Source organism: Lonchura striata, chromosome 10 (genome assembly GCF_050655825.1).
Source record: "Lonchura striata isolate lonStrDom1 chromosome 10, ASM5065582v1, whole genome shotgun sequence".
Lineage (NCBI taxonomy): Eukaryota > Metazoa > Chordata > Aves > Passeriformes > Estrildidae > Lonchura > Lonchura striata.
Genome location: NC_140712.1, coordinates 9,819,234 through 9,839,896, shown reverse-complemented (window position 1 = coordinate 9,839,896; position 20,663 = coordinate 9,819,234). Strand labels below are relative to the sequence as shown.

At 41.7% G+C, this 20,663-nt stretch overlaps 2 protein-coding genes across 5 annotated transcripts in view; one reads left to right on the top strand and one right to left on the bottom strand.

The window, feature by feature from the left end:
* Nucleotides 1–409: 409 nt before the first annotated feature.
* FAN1 (FANCD2 and FANCI associated nuclease 1) lies at nt 410–15,091 on the top strand. 3 transcript variants are annotated; one of them, XM_085588672.1, is made up of 14 exons: nt 410–591; nt 1,449–2,690; nt 5,054–5,194; nt 6,498–6,693; nt 7,007–7,240; nt 7,710–7,841; nt 8,922–9,030; nt 9,761–9,880; nt 10,283–10,447; nt 11,336–11,501; nt 12,628–12,731; nt 13,337–13,531; nt 13,899–14,027; nt 14,856–15,091. In XM_085588672.1, the coding sequence occupies exons 2-14, from the start codon at nt 1,565–1,567 to the stop codon at nt 14,991–14,993; spliced, it is 2,955 nt and encodes a 984-aa protein (XP_085444798.1). In that variant the 5' UTR covers nt 410–591; nt 1,449–1,564; the 3' UTR covers nt 14,994–15,091. The 3 variants fall into 3 exon arrangements, with proteins under 3 accessions (XP_085444798.1, XP_085444799.1, XP_021409931.3); XM_021554256.3 differs by having other exon boundaries at nt 414–591; nt 1,449–2,843; XM_085588673.1 differs by lacking the exon at nt 10,283–10,447 and having other exon boundaries at nt 412–591; nt 1,449–2,843.
* Nucleotides 15,092–16,045: 954 nt separating this feature from the next.
* The window catches only part of MTMR10 (myotubularin related protein 10), a 35,565-nt gene continuing 30,947 nt past the window's right edge, over nt 16,046–20,663 (bottom strand). For both annotated transcript variants that reach the window (XM_021554261.3, XM_085588674.1), the window contains one exon: nt 16,046–20,283. In XM_021554261.3, the coding sequence (XP_021409936.1) occupies nt 19,684–20,283 (600 nt within the window). In that variant the 3' untranslated portion in view covers nt 16,046–19,683. The remainder of the gene's footprint in view (nt 20,284–20,663) is intronic.

Sequence of the window (20,663 nt, the reverse complement as noted above, 5' to 3'; positions counted from 1 at the left end):
CATCCCAGAGCACATGGCACAGGGTTGTTGTGGAATAGCTCCAGTGAGAGCTCCATGCACTCCAGCGTCTCTGGGCAGCCTGATCCAGTGCTCAGTTACCTGCAGTGAAGTTTTTCCTGACGCTCAGGTGGAACTTGCGTTTCTCAGTTTCTGCCCCTTGCCTCGTTCCATTGCAGAGCCTGCTCCCTCCTCTGCAGCTCCCTGCACACACTGACAGGCAGGGATGAGGTCCCTTCTCTTCATGCTTATTTTTAACACTCAGTGGAATGATCTCCCATAGAGTCCATGCCAACAATAAGTCTGAGGGTGAAAGTATTTCACTCTTTGCTCTTAGCCGAACATAAACCAAAAAAAATAAAACCCAAAAACTCACCACCACCAAACCTCTAGTTGCTGCTCCTGTGGACCTCAGCTGTTTTGGTGGTAAAAGGGAGTTTCAAAGAGCGGCGGGGCTCGCGGCAGAGCCGCTGTGTGGGCGGGCCGGGGCCGCCATCGGCGCTGCGCTGCTCAGGGCTGGCGGCGGGCGGAGCGGCGGCCCCGGCCCGGCCCAGGGGCGCGGCTGGCGCCGGAGCGAGGCGGGCGGCGGGGCCGGTGCGTGGGCAAGGGCCGGGGGCTGGGCCGGGCGGGTGCGGGAGGCTCCGGCTGGGGCCCGCCGTGAGGGGCACGGCGGCCGAGGGCGTCCCGGCGCGGGGAGGGGCGGTGGCGGCAGCGGGCGGGCAGGTGGGGATGGCAGCCCCGAGACCCCTGCGGAGGCTGGGCCCCGCCGCCCAGCTCCCTGGGCGCTGTGGGGCCGCTGCCGAGCCCCGGCCCTGGCGGAGCTCGGCCCCAGCGCGCCGCGGGCTCGGGCACGCACGGCGGCCGTGAGGGCGAGGCTGCAGGGCAGCCCGCACGGCGCTCCGGCGGGGATGCCTGCCGCCGAAAATAGTCCGCCAGTAGCAAACTAGACAATGATAAAATGTTTCCAGCAACAGGATGAGGAGCAGCGGCCATAGATTAAAACACAAGTTTCACCTCAGCATGAGGAAGAACTTCACACTGAGGGAGGCAGAGACTGGGAGAGCTGTGTGGGGTGGTCATGGAGTCTCCCTCTCCGGAGACATTGTAAACCCAGCTGGACGTGTTCCTGTGCTGGTGACCCTGCCTGGGCAGGGGGGTTGGACTGATCTCCAGAGGTGCCTTTCATCTCTGACTATTCTGTGAAAATTAGAGGACTTGCCTGTTTGAATTCCAGGTTCACTTGCTGATGTAAATGCAAACTTGAGATTCCTTTTCCATTATTAAAGGCAGCTGCAGTGCTCAGCTTGCCTGTGGTGTGCTTCCCTGCCTGGTAAGGCAAGCTAAAGGACAGTAGCATTGTTAAGTTACGGACTTATCTGTCTCTCTTCTGTTCATCTTGGTTGCATCTGGTACCTTAGAAGACCTCTCATTCAGTGTTGTTTTTTTTCAAGGCATGTCAGAGGATTACAGATGGAAAAGCCAAGGAAGGTCTTTTAAGTATTACAGAATAAAGAAATATGGCCTGAATGGAGTTGTCTGTGCTGTGTAATGGCTGTGAAGTTTTGTAATGGCAGAATCTAGGTCTTCAGGAATCAAAAGATCCCAGATAAGTTTGTCACTCAGTAAAAATAAGAGGAAAAAAGAAGCAACAAAAAAAGTGGATGTTGCAGGAACACCATCTACACCTTCAGCATCATCCTCTATTACTTCCTTTTTTAACAATGTTCCCCCTGCCAAAGTTAGCTGTCCCATATGTGGGCAATTGGTGCCAAGATACGGAATAAATAAGCACATGGATGAAATATGTCAGAAAAACCGTGGTGAGATTGGTGCCACTGATGCTACACTAAATCCTTTTAGGAATAAGAGTCCCCCAGCTGAAAATCTGAGCAATAATTGCAGCTCGTATTTTTCAAAAAACCTCTTAAATCTAGAAACAAGTCCTTCTAAAAGTAATTTATTGAAAGCAGGAGGGAGTGCAGCAAAACAGACTAGTCCTTATTTTAGTAATAGTGGTTCAGTCTTTAGTGTCAACAGTGAATCCCAGGCTCGAAAAGTTAGAAGAGTCTCCTTGGGAAGCTTGTCTGCCAAGCTGTCCAGAAGACGCTGCCTGCAGGGAGGAAAACAGGTCTTGTATGAAGAGATCAACTCTTCACCTCCAGCTGTTCACAGTGCCTGTGGAAGTGCTGCAGCACCTGATGATGGTGATGAGATTGATGCTGGGCAGAGTTCTCAGAAAGAAAATCAGCCTTCTCGGGGAGAGCACCAGGAACAAAATTTTTCAAAGAGGGAATCTGAATTTCAAAACAAAATAAACAAATATTATGGAGAAGACCTTGTGGATATGGTTCAAGTACAGTTACTGGCTGATAACATTAATGACAAAAGGTTCCCATCTGGTACAAGGAGCACCAAAGCAGAAAGCAGCTCTGAAGGTGGGATACTTAGTCCTGATAAATTTGAAACATCTCTAGCCATCCATACTTCAGCAGAGCTGACCAGTAATTTGGAAGCTGAGACTCAGCCTCACATTGAGGTTCCTCCTTCAAAGACAGAAGTGAACCATGGGACAGAAAATTGCTTTAACAGGGATGATGCAGAGGTACTTCCTGTGGAAGTTCTGGAAGACTTCAAGAATGACATGGAAAAGACAGAATCTCAGGATTCCACTGGGGACATTCTAGACAAAATAGGTGAGGTCCTTTCTGTGCCTGCCTCTCCTGGTCACCCATACTACCTCCAGAATTTTTTAGTAGTCCTGCAAGCGGTATTGCAGAATGAAGATGATGTCAGACTATTTAATGAAGAAGATTTGACCATTATAACCAAGTTCTACAAATTATCAGGTATCTTTTTGTTTTAAATACATTTCCACATTCCCTCTTGTAGTGGAACATTTTTACTTACATAGTTTTATGTGAGAAGTACTATATCAATTGGCCTTGTAACTTGATGTATTTTTTAAGGAAAGAAGCTCCTTCTTCTCAGTTTGTTTTTTTAAAAATAAACTCTGCTAATATAGTTAGGTACAGCTCCTGAGAGAATGGGAGGACACAGCCTCACTCAGGCCACCTAGCAGCCAGTCTTGCATCCTTATGCATCTCAGCTGGCCATGGGCACAAGCAGCCAAACCTGGGGGGCTTGGCAGAGCCCATTGGCGCACTCCAGCCCATAAGAATATTACAGCAGGGACATCTTGGAGCTTGGTAATGCCTTGTTTATCTTGAGGTAGTTAAAAGGGAATATATAAAGAAAGAAAGCAACAGAAGTCTTGTTACTGGCTCTCTGAGGCAAGCAGTAGATGCACATAATTTGCACCCAAAGATCTAGGAATAAACTCACAGGCCAGTAGTGTGTGCTGGTGTTGGCTACTTTGACAAACACTAAAAGAGATGTTCAGGATACACCTTCCCCTTTTCCACACTCTGTTCCCTGGGCGTGAACAACACTGATGGGTAACAGGAGCTTCTGTTAGATAAAAGAGGTTTTTGTTTCTCTTCCAGTAGTGTGAGTTTGGAGTACAGAAAGAATTACTGCAAAGTGGTGCTGATAAATCCATGTCTGCCTGCACTGGAAGTGAGGGTCATGGATGAAACAATCTCTCTCTGCAGGGTAGGAAAGATGAAGCAGTTGAGCTGTGAGAAGTGAGAGGATGACACTAAGTCAGTAGATAACAAATCCTGGACAACTGACAGATGGATGCCATTGCCTTCAAGAAATACCAGGCAGGATACTTTGAAAGTTCAGGTAGATGAGCTGTGTGTCCCACGTGAGAAGTTTCTACCCTAGCATCGTCTTTCAGTTTTCATAACACTAAAAAGCCCACAAACCTGATTAGTACTATGAAGTTGCTTGAATATAGATACTTTCCAGTATTTAATTATTTTCTGCTGAAATGTTTACCATTCCTCAGTGAGTTGTCTCTGCCTCAGTGTAAGTTTATGAAGCTCATTATGAAAGTATTATTGCAGCCCTAGTTTGGTCAGTTCCATGGCCTGGAGCAAGAATGCCTGTGTGTTAGCCTTTTTCCTTTCTCCAGAACGATAAAAACTTGGGGCAGACTTTAAAGGAGTCCCCACAGAGAAAATGAAAAGCTTATATGTTTGAATGTAGTTCTCCTAGTGAACAGATCCTAGAAAGATTCTTTTAAAGAAAAGGCTGAAAAAGTCTTATAAGGACAGGAGGATTGTTAAATAAATATTTAATGTTTATCTGCCATTTCTTAAGTATGTCTAGATCTGGTAGTGTTTCAGTGTTTTTTTTATTAATGATCATTTTCAGTTAAGTACTAGCAGACAGGGGAAAAAAATAGAAGTAAATGGGGCTTGAATTAAGTATTCAAAAGGTTGTTGAATATAGTGATAATAGCTAGGCTATTTTTAGCTAAAATTTAATAAGCTATTTTGTTGAATTTTGGCATTGTTAGTATTAAAAAGTCTTTTTAAAAGGTATTTTAAAAGAATACTTCCCTGATAAAAATCAATGAATAGGAGTTTTTTTTCTCATTGTTTTCTTTCAGTAGATGTATTAGTATAATTTGGCTTATCTTTGGAAAAATAAGAACCTGAAGAATGCTGCACAGAGAGGTATTTCACGATTATTAAATTATTCTGTCATACTGCAGCTTCTTTTGTTCTCTAGCATGAAATATTTGGTCATTGAATAGCTGTTTAACAAAGCAAAAAGACCTATTTAACAACACAAAATGCAGGGTTGGAAAATTAAATTCTCTTTTTCTATAAAACTAAATATTTCTTGAAGGGTAGGCATGTCAAAAGGCATTTCAGTAATGTACATTACCTATAAAACATGTTGTAATACTTTTCCACCTACAAAACTTAAAGATTCTAATGAATTTATTAATTGCTTGGAAAGGTAAGTCTGAGTCTGGTATTTTACCAAGCCTGCTTGTAGAACACGGGGAGATTTAAAATGTGTTTTAGAGAGTACCTGCATCAAAGTAATTTTTCTGGTTAATGTGATGATGTGGTGCTTAGTACTGTGTTTAGAATTTACTCTTCTTTTTGTCTTTCCCTGCTTTAAATAAAACTTGCAGCTGGTGGGCAGAAATTGTATGTGAGACTTTTTCAACGCAAGCTGAACTGGTTAAAAGTGAACAAAATAGAGTATGGGGAGATAAGTGTGGATTTGTCACCAATAATTGAAGAACTGGCTGAAGCCAGATTCCTACAAACAGGTAAGGCCAGCATTAATAAACCTTTAAAATACTACAAATAAAATCTGAAGTTGTGTCATGTTGGAGGTCAGTGCAGTACATGCTTGTCTGTGCCTTGGGAAGAAAATAGAGGAGCAGAATAAAAGCTTCAGGTAGATGAGTGGTCTTGTGAAAATTCAAATAGTGCAGATTAGATAATAGAGAACACCAGCTTTTCTGAACAGCATTTTTTTATAACTCAACAGATTTTTTTAATCTTTGCAGTTGTTTTGAAGTTGTAAGGGGTTATTCCCTTCCTTCAAAGTAGACATGTGAAAAGGTCCAGAAGAAGGTGCAGAAGAATTTCAGAGTGAACCAGATAGCATTGTTAATACATTTTTGAAGAGCCTGATACCTATATAACTTAGGTCAAAGTTACAAGGTGCTTTTATAGCTTAAGTTATAAGATAACAGTACAACCTGATATATATATATATATATATATATATATATATAAACTGATATCAGTGTAACCTAAATCATGATTTTTTATGTATCTATATAACCTGATATCATTGTAACCCAAATTGTAACTTTCATACCTATATAACCTGAATCACAGGTTTTTATACCTATATAACCCGAATCAATACTTTTATACCTATATAACCTGATATAAATAACTTTCTATACAATATAATGGGGTGTATGGTTAACTAGTTGCTTAATGCTGAATAGACAAAAAAGAAGAAAAAACCTCACCAGGTTGACAGCTTTAGAGACAGGTAAGTACACTTAATGAGAAATTGGTAAATGTAAAGCAAACTAGCCACAAGATAAAGATTTTAGGCAGGTTAGGACCAGACAGACCAAGGAACACAGTAACTGTGTATGCTCCAGAAACAAAGTTGAAAAGTTCAGATGCAAAGAAGACTTTGGAAGCCTTCATCAAAGACCCCTGATGAGCCCTGAATCAGGGAGAGGCAAGCACAGTGCAAAAGAACTGTCTAACATCACTCAGACCATGCCATGTAAATTAGTTCTGGCATCTGTATGATGACGTTATAGTGGCAGAGTAACACTGAGCAACACTTGCTGTATAAATATACCACAGCACTTGGCAAAGGTGGGTGAGTTAGGTGGAGCAATCTCCCTCACCTGAAGTGCTGCAATAAACAAATACCTGCCCTATAGACTCCAGTCTGTGGGGTTTTATTTCCAGCCTACCTTTCAGGCATCAAACCTAAATCATTAGATTAGTACTATGTTGTATGAATGTACTGTGAGCTGTTGCTTGACACAATAATATAACACAATGAATATATGTGGATGATTTTTCTTTTAGAATCTGAATTGGAAGACCTGTGTGAAGGGTTGGATTTGCTTTCAGCCCCTGAGCTAAAAACACTGGCAAAAATCTTTCACTTGCCAAACCCAAATGGTCAGAAACAGCAACTGGTGGATGATCTTCTGAAGTTGTCAAAGCAGCGCTCAATCTTCAGCAGGAGTCAGGCTGGTATTGGGACAGTGATTTTAAAAAGGTACATGTTTACAGCTAAATTTTGCAGGTGAATGGAAGTTGTGCTTCAAGTGACTGAAATCTAGATGCCTTTTCAAGAGAGGACTGCATTTAGTAAATTAATTAATAAAAAGGGTGGCATTGCATTTCAATTCACAGTGAGTCAAAGAAGGGTAAATACTAAACTGCATAGTCTATCTGCTTCTTTCAAGGACAATCAAGTTTATGCATTAATTGGCTTGGAAAAAAGTTATTCTCATACTTCATTCAGTAAGTTTTAGTTTCTACAACTCATGATAAAAACCATGTTATAAAATTTTTATTTGTCCTTCCAGGGTGAAGAACCTGGCTGGAAAATGTGTCAGGGTCTGTAGAGGTGCTCGGGCTGTCTTTTCCCGAATCCTGCTGCTGTTTTCACTGCCTGAGTCGCTGGAGGAGGATGAAGCTGGCAGTGCTGGCCAAGGCCTCCTCTCCACAGTCCTTAGGGCAAACATGGGCCACATGGTATTCCCCAGTTACACAGTAAACAGGAGAACACAGGTCTTCCAGGACAGAGAGGATCTCATCAGGTAGGGAGAGCTTTGGCAGCTTGGAAATCTGTTCATTGCTAAAAGAGCTTTACTGCAGCACTTGTGCAGGCAAGTAAGAATTCAGATGTAGTACTACAGATGTAAATATTTAGAAGTGTTAATTTTGCAATTATTTTAAGTACATTTTTTTATCAAGGTAGGAGTTGTAATTCGCAGTGGCTTGCATTTTGAAACAGAATAGCTTATCTATTTGCTTCATGATCCTGTGATGAAAGCTGTTTTTTTCATTTGCTGTGCTGATTCTGAGCAAAATTAAAATTATATTCTCTACTGTTAAGTAAATTTAAACATTATGTGCCCTGCTAGTTTAAACTCTGCTAATCCTACAAGATTAAGAATAAAGATGGCTGCATGGTTCAATGTCTTTAGAGACTGGAGGGGAAAGAATTTATTTCTATCAACTGTAGATGCTTTTCAAGTGTGGTAAAGTTGTAGTTTTTTACCACAGGTATGCAACTGCTGTTCATCTGTCAAATGATATAGCCACTGCAATGCTAAATGGGAACTGGGAAGAAGCTAATAATCTCTATTTGTGTGCTAAAGAAGCCTGGAGCGAACTGAAGAATCACCCCTCTTTGAGGTACTGAACTGGAAACTGTTAAGTGTATTATCTTAGTTTTCCTCTGGAGAGAGGCTTATCAACTAGGGATGTTATTTAAACCTGAAAAAGCAAGAGACTTTAATGCTCTCGAAAGCTTGGAACTTCCTGCTTGTTTAGTTTTTAAGTTACAGTATGAAAATACCTTTTTTATAAAATCTTGGGAAAGAGTTGGTAGGCATGGATATAGCACTAAAACAGTTCTCTTCTATGTGCCAGTACAGAACAGGAGCCTTATTTTTCCCTTGTAATATTTTTTAAATTTAATGGCTTTCAAACAAATGGCAATAAGCAGAAATTAAAATTGACTGTGAACAAAAGATGTTGCAAATGTTATGGGAAAACATGCTGGGTTCTTAATGTCTTTAGATTTCTAAGTGGGTGTTGCTCAGGAAATGTTACTGAATATCTGAGAACTGAAATAACATTTATTGGGTTTTAAATGTTCTTCATCAATTTTCTTTTAATTATTTTGTTTTTTTTTTTAATGATACACCACAAATTAAACCTTATGTTTGGCATTAAATTCAATTCCATGGCAACTGATTTAAAATAATATTCATAGAGGGTCTTTTGGAGGTCTGTTCCATTTTACACTGCAGACAGTGGAAAAACCTATTTTGATTTAAAAAAGAAATTCAAAAGACTTTGTCCTGAAATACAGAGGTGCCTACTGAAAAGATGTTGGTCTTCTTTTATGGCAGGAAATTCCTGTTCGAGACTTTTTCTTTTGTTCAGCTTTGTTTCTGAAGTGGAACTGCTGACTTATGAGAATGAGTGGTAACAAAATATGATGTAGTAAGTTACTGTTTTGCATCTGTTTTAAAATGAACTGATAATTCTACTGGTGTTGAAACTAAAATAGGCTGTGCAAGTGCAGCTTGCACCTGCTCCCTAAGCCAAACTATTGCCTCACCTTTGGGTTCTTGACTTTGCAGCTGGGATACTAATTTCAGATCAATTTGGATATATAAGGCATTTAGTCTGGTAAATGCTTTGGGTGTAGGTATTCTTAGTAAAACTGACATCATTAAATTGATCTGAACTGCTCTTATTTTTCAGCTATCACAGAATTTTACCTGATTACCTGCGACGTTTCACAGTTGGCTGGGTGTACACAAGAATCCTTTCTCAAGGAGTTGAAATTCTGCAGAGGCTTCACAAGTATAAGGTAAAGTGGTGAGGTGAATAGAAATACATGCTTAATTTTTGTACATTAATTGACATTTCTAAAGTGGCTGTAAAATGGTGGTAATAGGTTTGCCAGGACTTGCTACAGTTCTAGTAACAGTTACTTTTAAGGGAAAAGTGGCCCTTATTTCTGCTGCTTTAGAAAGTTTTAAATTGTTTGATTTCTGCTTATGCTTTGAGGATTTACCTTATGTAATACACTCTAAAACTATTGCTGAGATATGCGTGTTTCATTATTTAAAGATACCTCTGTTTCACTAGATTTGGCTATTGCTTTTAAATAAGAAAAATCTTGAAAGAGAAGACCTCCACAAATCCCTGGCCCTTCCTTAGGGAATGAACATCTCCAAAGGCCTCTGATTTACATGTTAAGGTTAATCAGATTATTTTGAAAAAGACTTCACCTCTGCAACAAAGCAACAAGTAATACTTAAGATATTTTTAATATACAATAAGGGATACAGAAATGAAAAAATGCTGTATTTTTGGCAGCTAACCTTTAAATTTACATAAAAATATCTCTATTCTAGAGTTTATAAGATACATATATGGATCTGAAATGGGTATATTGGGTAGTGGAGTAAAAAGTAAGTTTGGATTGTCCAGAGAGAAATTTTCTGTACTTTTCATTAATTAGAAAGGAAAGTGACAGGCTAACTTGAACTTGGTTTTATAACCAAATTAATAAAGGTATAATTCCATTGCTACAGGAAGCAGTGCAGCAGCTGCAGAGCCTCCTGGCCCAGGATGTGTACTGTGCTGACAGCAGAGGGAGATGGTGGGATCGACTGGCTCTGAATTTACATCAGCACCTGAAAAACACTAAGAAGGTATCTTCAAAACTGCTGCTGTAAAGCTGGAAACACTGGATTGTCTGAAAACATTTTTAAAAAGTATTTCTTATGGCAAGAAAGTGGAGTAGAGTCTCCTAAAAATACAGATTTTGTTAGGAATCTTAAGGTCAGACAACCAGTTTAACTAAGAAAATTAATCCACTTCCTTAATCTTATATTGATCAGTAGAAATTGGGAGGGATTTTTTTTACTGTACTGTACTTTTTTACTGTACAAAAGTATAAATTTGAATCCTGAAGCCTCCTTGTGCAAAATGTTACTCGTTGGTTAGAACTTCACACTCAGCAAGGTGGCCGTGTCCTGTTTGTGCTGGAATCGATGGCTCTGGAGCAGGGGGTGTGCAGAGGTCTCAGCCAGTTTTCCCTTGCTGTTTGCCAGGCCATCGGCTGCCTCCGGCGGGGGCTGGCGGACCCGGCCGTGCGCACCGGGCACCGCCTGTCCCTGTGCCAGCGCGCCCTGCGCATCCGGGACTCCCCCAGCTGCCAGCACCTCCAGGGCCTGCTGCAGGACCTGCCCCTCCTCACCGTGCACGATGTGCCTCACGTAAGCAAAGGAGCAGCACCTTTTGACTTCAGACAAGGAAAAGTAACCTGGGAGACTTGTTACATGCTGGGCACCAGCCTCTGACTGACATGGTGCGGGGAAAGGAGTACAAACGTGTTTCTTGCAATCAAATACTCCTACATTGGTCAGCTTCTTATCTGTAGTCAGCTGTACACTGATCTAATTTGCATTGCTTTATATTTCTTATGGATGTGATCAGCCATAAACTCCACTAATTTATCAGTAAAGCCAGAGCCTTTCTGGCTGAAGAGTCTGATCAGATCAGTGCATTGTCTCTGGTGGCTGCAGGCCAAGTATTGTGTGTGCTAGAAAAAGTAATAGTAACCTTAGCATGTTGTCAGCATTAGATTAATGGCTAAAAAAAATGCCACTGTTCTTTTCGGAACCTTTCAAAGTTATGCACTCTAAATATGGGTTATGCAAATATTCTGTGTTGGGCACTTGCATCATAATAGAATAGATTTTTTAAAAGTCTGTCTTTTCCTTATCAGTGTAATGATAATTCTGTCTGGGCAAAATCAAAGCAGAACCTCACTTCCTCTCTCAACCTCCTCACCAAATGTCTCCCTGCAGCCCTTCTTTGTCTCAGCCCAGAGTCTGTCTCTTCACTTTTCTGTGTTTCTGCTCCTATAGAAAGGCTACATTTCCATCTGGCCAGAATTTTTGCTAGACTTTTGTTTTCTTAAAAATGTGCCAGTTTATAAAAGCTAAAGAGGATGATTTCACAGGAATGACAGGTTAAATTTTATTCATTTGATTTTTGGAAACAGATCTAGCTCTGATTTTAAGAAAACTGAAAAGGAGATTTTGGGTTAAAGCTTTTTAAACATGATGCTGGAAAGTAACCAAATGTTTTAATATGTTCAGGTTACAATCAGTGGAAAGATGTGTCCTCAGACAGGAATGGGAAAATCCGTGTTTCTCATGGAGGATATTGATGATGGAGGAGGCCAAGACTGCAGTGTATCCACAGTCATGTGCTCAGTTGAGGAGCTGGCATTAACTCATTACAGGAAGAATGGTTTCGATCAAGGTAACAGTACTGTTGGTTCAGGGATATTTTTCAGTAAAATAACTGTGGGAGTAAATAAAGAAACTATTTACTGATCAGTTTAGTTAATAGACCAGTTCTAGCTGAGTTCCTTACACCAAATTTTAGGCTGATTCTGTTTCCTTCCCAAACACCTCTAACACATCACTTCCTTACCAAAGTGCTCTAACATATTTTCAGCCTGACCTGCTTTAATGATTTGCTGCCTTCATTTACCAAAGGTGGTTTTGAAATGTATTAGGAAAAACCCCAGTGTTTTTTCTCCATTTACACAGAAAATCACGTACTTTGCCTTCCTTTCAATTGAACGGCTAAGGGTAGAACAATTTAGGTTAAAGTGCTAGTATTATCATTTAAGGGAGTGGCACTAAGGAAATACAAACCTCCACTGATTTTTGGTACTAGATTTCCATGAAAATAGTATATACCAGTAGCACAACACTGCAGGAATTTTTGAAAAGGCTCTATTCGTTTTTAATGCACTTTTACAATTTAGGACCTATGAAAAGCCATCAGCTAGTAAGAATATATAGGTCTGTTTTACAGGAAAAAAGCAAAATACAGAAGGTAGGCAAGTTGTTTTTAAAGATAATATTTGTATCTTTCTATAAAATATAAATATTAATACAGTTTTATTTTATTGATAATATTGTTGCAGCAAAAGTGGTCATATCAGAAAAAGTTAAATAGGAAGGGAATAATATTTAGAATTTTGGAGAATTGTGCTGAAATCCCCAATCAGTTCCTCACTCCTACCCCCTCACCATTTTGAATATATTATATATTATTATTACTATAAGCCATATAGTATCCTTTTTTAATGTTAAAAAAGTTGTGTATTGACAAATTGTCAGAGTTAGCCCAGTAAGCTTTGTGGGGACAAAGCAGGGATGGAAACTGTGCTGCAGTGAAGGCTCCTGGCCTGGGGGCAGCAGGCTTGGGGAATGGGGCAGCATGAGCTGCACTTGTGGGAAGGTGTGCTGACACCAGCTGGCCATCAGCCTGAACATGGCATCTTTCTGCTTTGGGTCCTGATGCTTCAGTAGCTCTTCATATGACATTGCTGTAGAAGTTAATGTTTCTATTTCTATTAAACTCTGCCCTTTAGGTATTCATGGGGAAGGCTCAACGTTTATTACACTGTATGGGATTCTAATGTGGGATATCATTTTCATGGATGACATACCTGATGTGTTCAGAAATTCCTATCAGGTAACTTTGAAAGGCTTTCTTTAGTTATTTTCCCTTTGCTGTAGACTCAGTAACCATGTTAAAATCTTATTTGGGATTAGATTAACATTTTATTCTGAGGGACTTTCCAGGCAGATCTTGGTGTTTCCTTCATTTTATTATTTTTTATATTTGGTTTATTGCCAAGGGCCTCCTCAGTAACCAATTGCTGTGTCAGGCTGGATTCACAGAGGGTGGGATGGGTGTGGTTAAATGCTTGTGTCCTGTAGCTGAGCTCACTGGGCAAGGTGTCCTTGATAGCCAGTGGAGAAACTGCTGTGTCCCAGCCTAGTTCCTCTTGTTGGAAGATGACACATTCCATTAGAGAAAAGAAAAAGCAACAAAAGAAAAGAAATAATTCTGTTGCCAGAATGCGGCCAGTGTTTGTTGCACTGTCACTGGGTATTAAAACATAGGCAATTTTTTCCCCATTTAATAAATATTTATATGGTGGTCATGTTCAAGATAAATCAGCTCAATGTTTGATTGACTTTGTTGTTAAGAAAAATATGAAGTAGGACTTTGTCATTTGGGGAACAGCTGCTGTGGTGGCAGTTCCTGAGAGCTGTATTTACCTTTTCATCCAGACATCCCCCCTGGATTTATACACTGACAGCTTCTATGAGAACAGGAGGGCTGTCATTGAGGCCAGACTCCAGCAGCTTCACACAGCTTCCTCAGAGACACTGGCAGAGTTGGTTGCTGACGTCTGGACAACTCAGGAGGGAAAAGCAGCAGCCCTGGTTAACTGGGGACGTTTTATTTCCCTCCAGCAAGTCCAGGTAAGTGACTGTTGCCCAGCATGGGCACTCCAGTTAGGCTTGACGTTCAATTACACATGGCCCTCGTGTGCTCACAGGTTATACTGAGCCATGGCAGATGGAGAGTGGTGGGAGGGAGCAATTGGAGTTAGAGATTGTTGTGCTGAAGTCCCTGCACAGGTGTGACAATTTTCTCATATGGTCACTTTTCTTGTAACAGTAGCTGAGAACACAGCAGAAAAATTGATGTGAAAAACAGCTATTTATGTTTCTTAAGACTAAACAAAGAGCTGAGGTGGGCCGTGCAGTATTCTTGGAACAGTATTCTTGTGAGGGTTGGGAAAGGGTTCTGCGGGAAATTAAAACCACCGCAAACCTTCTCTTGCAGAGCCTGGTCTCTTGCCTTGGAGGAAGGTTCCTGAGCGGTGTTTTCCGGCGGCTTTCCAGGGACCTGCGGCACTGCCGGGGGGGCCTGCCCGACCTGCTCGTGTGGCGCTCCCACAGCCGGCACTTCAAGGTGTGTGGGAGCCCGGGAATTCCCAGTGCTCAGCTGCCTTCCCTCCTGTAAAACCTTGCACTTGTCAGCCCACACAATTGTCATTTCCTGTGGCGGGGGAGTCAGAGCCGCAGCTCGGCTGCCCTGCCCCCGGAGCACAGGGTGATTATCTGCGCCTCCAGCAGCTGTGCTGGAGCTTTAGTGGGCGTGAGGAGCAGCAAGATCAGAGCTGGCTAAGGTCGGTGTAGAAAAGGTCTTGATTCAGCCTAATCTAAAGCACCTGTTACAATCAGCCACACATTCATTGTTGTTAGCAAGGAGTTCTTCTAGCACCACTTTGACAAAATCTGGACTATTTGAGTCTACAACAACTGTGTCTGTGTCTGCTACAGAAGTTGAGTAAACAGTCACGGATGGTGCCTTGCACAGTAGTGGAATAGCTACTAGAAGACATCTCATCTGTTGGATGACATAACAACTTGTTATGTGTTTATGATACAGAGCTGAATAGCATAAATTAGTTTCTCTAGAACACCTTAATAAGCTGCTGTCAGTATCAGCTGGAACAGGTGAGGGTGCAGACAATCAATTTTGCAGTATGAGAAACCTTCATTCACCAGGGCTTTGGTCTGTGTTTTGGTGGATATTTACTATATAAAATTTTGTTCTCTTACAGTTAAATTTTGAAATACCAGGTAATAATTCAGCACCCACTGGACCTTCCATGGTGCTAAAATCTCTATTATTTTTGTTGCAAATAACAGCTATAGAAAATACTTCTTGTGTGGGAGCTAATGATCCTTCAGTTCCCCCAGGGACATGCTTCTAACCATCCCCCTTTCCTTGCAGCTGGTGGAGGTGAAGGGCCCCAACGACCGCCTGTCTCCCAAGCAGATGCTGTGGCTGAGCGAGCTGCACCAGCTGGGGGCTGCCGTGGAGGTTTGTCATGTGCAGGACGTTGGAGGCAAGAGCAAACGCCTCAGCTGACACAGGTTGGATCATGTGGGGAACTCAGGTGTTCGTAAAGGAATGGGTAGCACACACCAATGGCTGCTGCTGCTTATTAAAAATAGTTTCTTCTAAAATTCTGGTTTCTTGGAACATTACTGTAGTCCTTTTTAACACAAAAAGTTCTAAAATTTGAGAAAACTGTCAGTATGATTTACTGCATGTCACTTCATGTTCAGAAGGGGAGAGCCCGTCCCTACTCTCCACAATTCCTGACTTATTCTCTGAGGTAATCTGGGGCTTGCCCAGCGAGGAGGAAGAGCTGCCTTCAGACTGGTACACCCTGAGAACATCTCTAAATACAGAAACTGGGCCATCAGGTCCTGCTCATTTGTGGGGTGCCCTTGTGGCCTGAATTATGTTGGGCAAGTCTCCTTGCAAGGTGTGAGTTCAGCCCCTTGCCAGGCTTGTCGGGTCCAGTGTGGTTCTCTGCCTGTCTCCACTTACCATTAGGTGTTTGAATGTTGCATTTGTATATAAACAGATACACGTGGCAGAGAGTAGGGCATAAAGCATGAATACTGTTCTAATGTGTATGAAAGGATAATTTATTTAACAGCGTCTTCTGTTGGATCTGTATTTCCTGCAAAAAGGGAAATGCTTCTGCTAGTAGACAGTAGTTGGTCAGTGCCAAGATGACCACATTCAGTGTAGTCAGTTCTGCCGCACATAAATTGATCTGTTTGTTCATTCAGAAGTATGTCAGCCAATGGGAACTAAAAAGATTAATTCCCTTTTAAGACACCAAAATCCCATGGGTTTCTCTTAATTTTAACACACAGCCGACATCTTTTCTCTGGAGTCTTCATTCTCACACTGAGTAAGTTCCTTGCTATGAGAAATTCTGATTACCATGCAAACTGCAGACACTATAACATAATATAACAAGGAATAAGATAACTTGCACATCATTTTTATTAATCATCTTTCTATAGCACTGTGTCCATGCTATTCTTGGAAAAAAACCACACACACACGATTTTTTTTTTTTTTGTTAGAGGAAGGGAAAGAAAACCACCTGCAGTTCACTGTGGAAAGGTACAAACTTTTATTGACTCTAATTTACTTCACATTCACAACTCAGCATCGGGATTTTATCATCTTCCTGCCACTGCTACTTTACTCAGTAAATCATTATCAGGCACAAAGGTTTTAGTTTCAGTTGAAATGGTGAATTCTAAACCATCACAGCAACAGCATTAGAAATCTACTGCCTAGAGCAATTTGAGGTACAGATTTCTGTCTCTTGGTTAGAGGCAAATTTAAGATTTCATCCTTTGCTTAAATACATGTTAGAATTTTTTTGGTTTTAATATCTTTCCATCTGAGAATAAGCCAAAAGGTTTGCCCAGCTTGCTACATTTTCATTGGAACACAAGGCAGTTAATTGATCAGAGTGATATTGCAGGCAGGTGCCCATGAAGCACACGTGCAGGCCTGGGCAGACACACACACACAGTTCTCAGTGCACTTCTGGAGGCACAGGGCAGTGCCTGGAGGCTGAGGTGCCACCAAAGCACTGCACTGAGCCCAGCTGCTGCAGCAGCAGAGCTCCCCCTGTGTGGTACAAAGTCATGACTCAGCCAGGAACAGCTGCAGTAATGCACATTTTCTACAAACACAAAAGGATGAGCTGCTCGGTAGCATTTCTACTCTTGCAACACAAACACGGCATTTAACAGTATCTCACTCTAAATGGTGAACAGAAATGAAAATTTGAAAGTATGTGTACATATATATACACAGACATATATATATACACATTTGCATGTCAGTATTCTGTACACAGAAGTAACACATATACTCACACCCCAAAATTGCTTTTGAAAGTTATTAAAGATATCCAGAACAGTCCCTACTGACTTGATAAGGCAACTGTGCAGAGTGGAGAATATTTCAAAATCAACACTTGGTACCTGTCTTTCAAAAGTGAATCAGAAATTGTGGAGCTGTTTAACTCAGGGGAAGCAGCAGCATCCACAGGCACAGCAGCTGCTCAGGCTCCTCAGCAAGGCCTTGCACACAGGGAAGCAGAACCTTGTCTTCAAGTCTAGGGAAAGGTGGAGCCCTTCCCTTCCTCCCTGCAGGACGTGCCCCCTCTCAGCCTCTGCTTACCTTACTCCCTTTTTGGAATGGTATAAAATTTCTTTTTAAGTCTGTTTGGCAAATAGATTTTTTGACAGGTTTTGTTTATTATAAAGGCATATTATTTTTAACCCTCTCCCATGCTATATATATAAAATACAAAGACCCTCTGCAGCATCTGTACACATCTTAGAACTGAAACGTAAAAATGTCTGAAATCTCCTTATAAAAGACAATTCTGTTTAAATATTGTACCCATTTTCCCCCCAAAGGGTACTAGCCTAAACACTTTTTATTTCCACCAGCCGCTTTTGTGGAGTAATTTATTTACACATTTTTGGTACCTTTAAACCAAAGAAATTATAATGTTAAGGAAAGAAAAAAAAAAGACATTATATTTTTAACTGTCATTTTAAAAGAAAAACAAATTGGTACCAAAAGACACTAAGCACACAGGTTGAGGTCTTCATGTCAAGTATCAGGCCAGGGAAAGCAGTAAGCTAATGGGAAAACAGGAACAGCAAAAGCAAACTAAAGCAAACATTTGAGTAATGAACAAGTGAGATGGCTACTCCAGCAAGCTTGGAAATAAACACAACTGGTTTGTGGACCATTTAACATGCTCAGCTCATCTTGCAGCATAATTAGGCAGTTGAGGTGAATACATGTTTTTTCCTCACAAACAGTTGCCCAGAAGCGCCTGGCATCGTGTCACAGCCTGTGCCTGCCCACGTTGTGCACAGCACACACAACAGCTGCTTTGCATAGGAACAGGGTTTGTAAGTTTGTAAGGTAAAAAAGGAAGCTCCCTCCCCTGACGTTGTTCACCTCTGCATTGGCCTTGCTTTGCTTCCCTCTCCAACCCCAGCAGTGCAACCACAGCACACCCTTGGAGGTCAGACAACAGCCTGGGAGCCAAACCCCACTTTGTGATTTAGGCTGTGCTGAAGATCAGTTTGAGTTTACAAAAAAAGATCTCCAAATCCTATCCCCTCCCCTTTTTTAAAACTCAAATACACTGTATATTCCCATCCTGCAGCTTGCTTTTTTCCCCACTAAGAAAACTTGAGAACAGCTCTGAGTCCATTGTATAAGGCCTTTGGTGCCTTAAACTGCTGAGGCAATACCTGGATAGAGGTTCAGTGTCAGTTCTACAGCATTGGTGTTTATACAGAAATAATTTAATACAAAATACAGCCTCACTGTTCAGACAAGGCAGCTGACAGGAGCCTTAAGCTATGAAAGTGACACATCACTATTTCTCCAACCTTCTGGAATTCTTCACACTCCTGCCTTTCTCCCTGTGAGTCCTTTTGTGGCAAAGCATCCAGGGAGATGCAGCATTTAAAAGGTTTCAGAACAACAAGGAGGCTGTTGGACAGAATTCCCTCAGGCAGTGCTTGTTCGTTGCACTCTCCCTATGGATATGCAGTCTGCAAAAAGAAGGCACAACTTACTGCTCTTCTTGCAGCACCTGCCTACCAGTAACTGCAGCACCTGCAGCCTGTGTGGAAGTTGCAATGAGGAACAAGTGCTCCTTTCTGGAACCCAGCAGGGCTCAGGTACAAGTTCTGCTGAAAGCTACTTCATCCTACAAAAAAATGAGGGGAGGGATGGCAGGGATCGGGATCTGTGCAAGGATATTATGCTGAGTAGTTGAGGTGCTCTTATAAAAAGGTGAGGATCTTGTGGGACTTAGAAACAAGCTTAACCTTAAAGAGGGAACACGTGTTGTTTCTTCTGGATGCCTGTTGTTTCCAGAAATGGAGAGGGGGAAGTGGGGGATGGAACAAGAAATTGCCACAGCAATCTGCTTTAAAAAACTGGAGAGGTGTCAGCTGCATTAGAGTAATCCTGCTACTGCTTCCTCCCAATTAAAGGCACTTCTAAAGCTACTACAATACCATATCTACAGTAAATTTTTTAAGATTAACAGTGCATTGTCCTGATGCGGATTTCTATAGTCTAAAGTCAAGATCATGACAAAGAGCACAAATCTGACTAATTGTTAATGAACACATTTTGGGGAGAGAAAGAAAAGGGAACAACTCATTCCATGGATACACTGCATTAGCACAATGTAGGGTGATCAGTCATGGAACATTAGTATGTTTGTATCTATGTGAGTATTACTCCTGAAGAGGCAGTCTGATAAAATAGTACATTCCCAAATTTCAGCTGTCAGTTCATCTCCACTGCACTACTTTGGCTTTCCAAGCTGTTTTAGCAAAGGGTCACTTCAGTCACTACCTGGGAAAACAAAGGTATTTCAAGCAGAACCCTCACTAACGACCACACCAAGCCTTTCAATTAGCTAATGAAATGCTCTATCACTTGAATGAGCCAAACCCCCAAGAACAGGAGGAATTGGGGAGCAGAAGTCCCAGCAGATGAGAACTACTGAAGACAAAATTGTGCGATTTGAAGCATGACTTGCCTTGCTTTTAAATATTTGTGCAAATCTTACGTAATGTTTGTATATAAAAATTATTACAGCTTTCAATGCCGCATTTAGCAGTGTTAAGTTAGAAAAGACAAAATGATATGCTGCATCCTCTCCAAACCTTTAAACCTCCACATCACCTCAGTCTTCATTTGCAAGCGTCTCAGTGGATAGCCAGATTTTGGCACCACTTAAAAATTTGCTTAAAGGTGTTCCCAAAATGCTCCGTCTGCATAGGTTCCCTACAGGAGAAAATGGGAATGAGGAGGAGAGAAAGTCTGGGGCACCTGAGGTGTCATTTAAACCATTTGCTCTGAAGTACATCCTGCTTTGATCCAGTTCTGAGCAGCGGCCTTGCAAGGAGGAGTTGCTCTTGCACTGCCGCAGGCTGCGGTTTAACATGTCCACCTCGTCTGCCAGCAGAGAAGCTCTGTGGAAGGCGGTGATGGAGCCCCCGTGGTTGATCTGGGCCTCAGGAACCCAGCGGAAGTAGCAGAGTTTCCACAGTTTTATTTGTGTTCCAGAGAGATGGGGCAGAATGACGCCGTGCAAATCAACGGGCTTTGCAAACCAGTCTCTGAAGTACTGCTCCATACTGTGACGCTGCCCCTCTGCTGAGTGGAAAAACTCCGGCTTCAATTTTAGTATCAGAGAGTTTCTTCTTGGAAGGAACTCCTGCTCACCGATGATTCCATTTTTTAGTGCTGGGGGGACACCTCGCAGTGTGGAGCTGTAGTTTTTCTGCGGAGAATAAATACTGGTAATTTTCCGGTTCTACATTCATTGGCATAGCAAATTTCCCTGAATTGCCAGGGTGCATCATCCAGAGAAAGGCTGTGACCTTTAAATAGTTCTGAGCTTCTGAGTCACTGCTGCAGGGCTCACAGGGCAAACTGTGGCCTTTAAAAAGAAATATATATGGTTTTTTTGCAGCAACAAATGATTGATTTATAATCAGTATTTACAGAAAGTACTGACAACCCTGGGGGAAAAGTGGCCTGTCATCACTTTTCCAAAGATGAAATAGTGCAAGTGTTGGCAGTGACTCAGCCACATCGGAAAATGTCCTAAAACACAAAGCTCAACAATTTACATTGCTACTTCTACAGAAAATAATTCCT

Coding starts and splice junctions, on each gene's coding strand:
- FAN1 (XM_021554256.3), top strand. CDS start 1,565: ATGGCAGAATCTAGGTCTTCAGGAATCAAAAGATCCCAGATAAGTTTG. Junction 2,844..5,053: donor CAAGTTCTACAAATTATCAG/GTATCTTTTTGT, acceptor TAAAACTTGCAG/CTGGTGGGCAGAAATTGTAT. Junction 7,842..8,921: donor AAGAATCACCCCTCTTTGAG/GTACTGAACTGG, acceptor CTTATTTTTCAG/CTATCACAGAATTTTACCTG.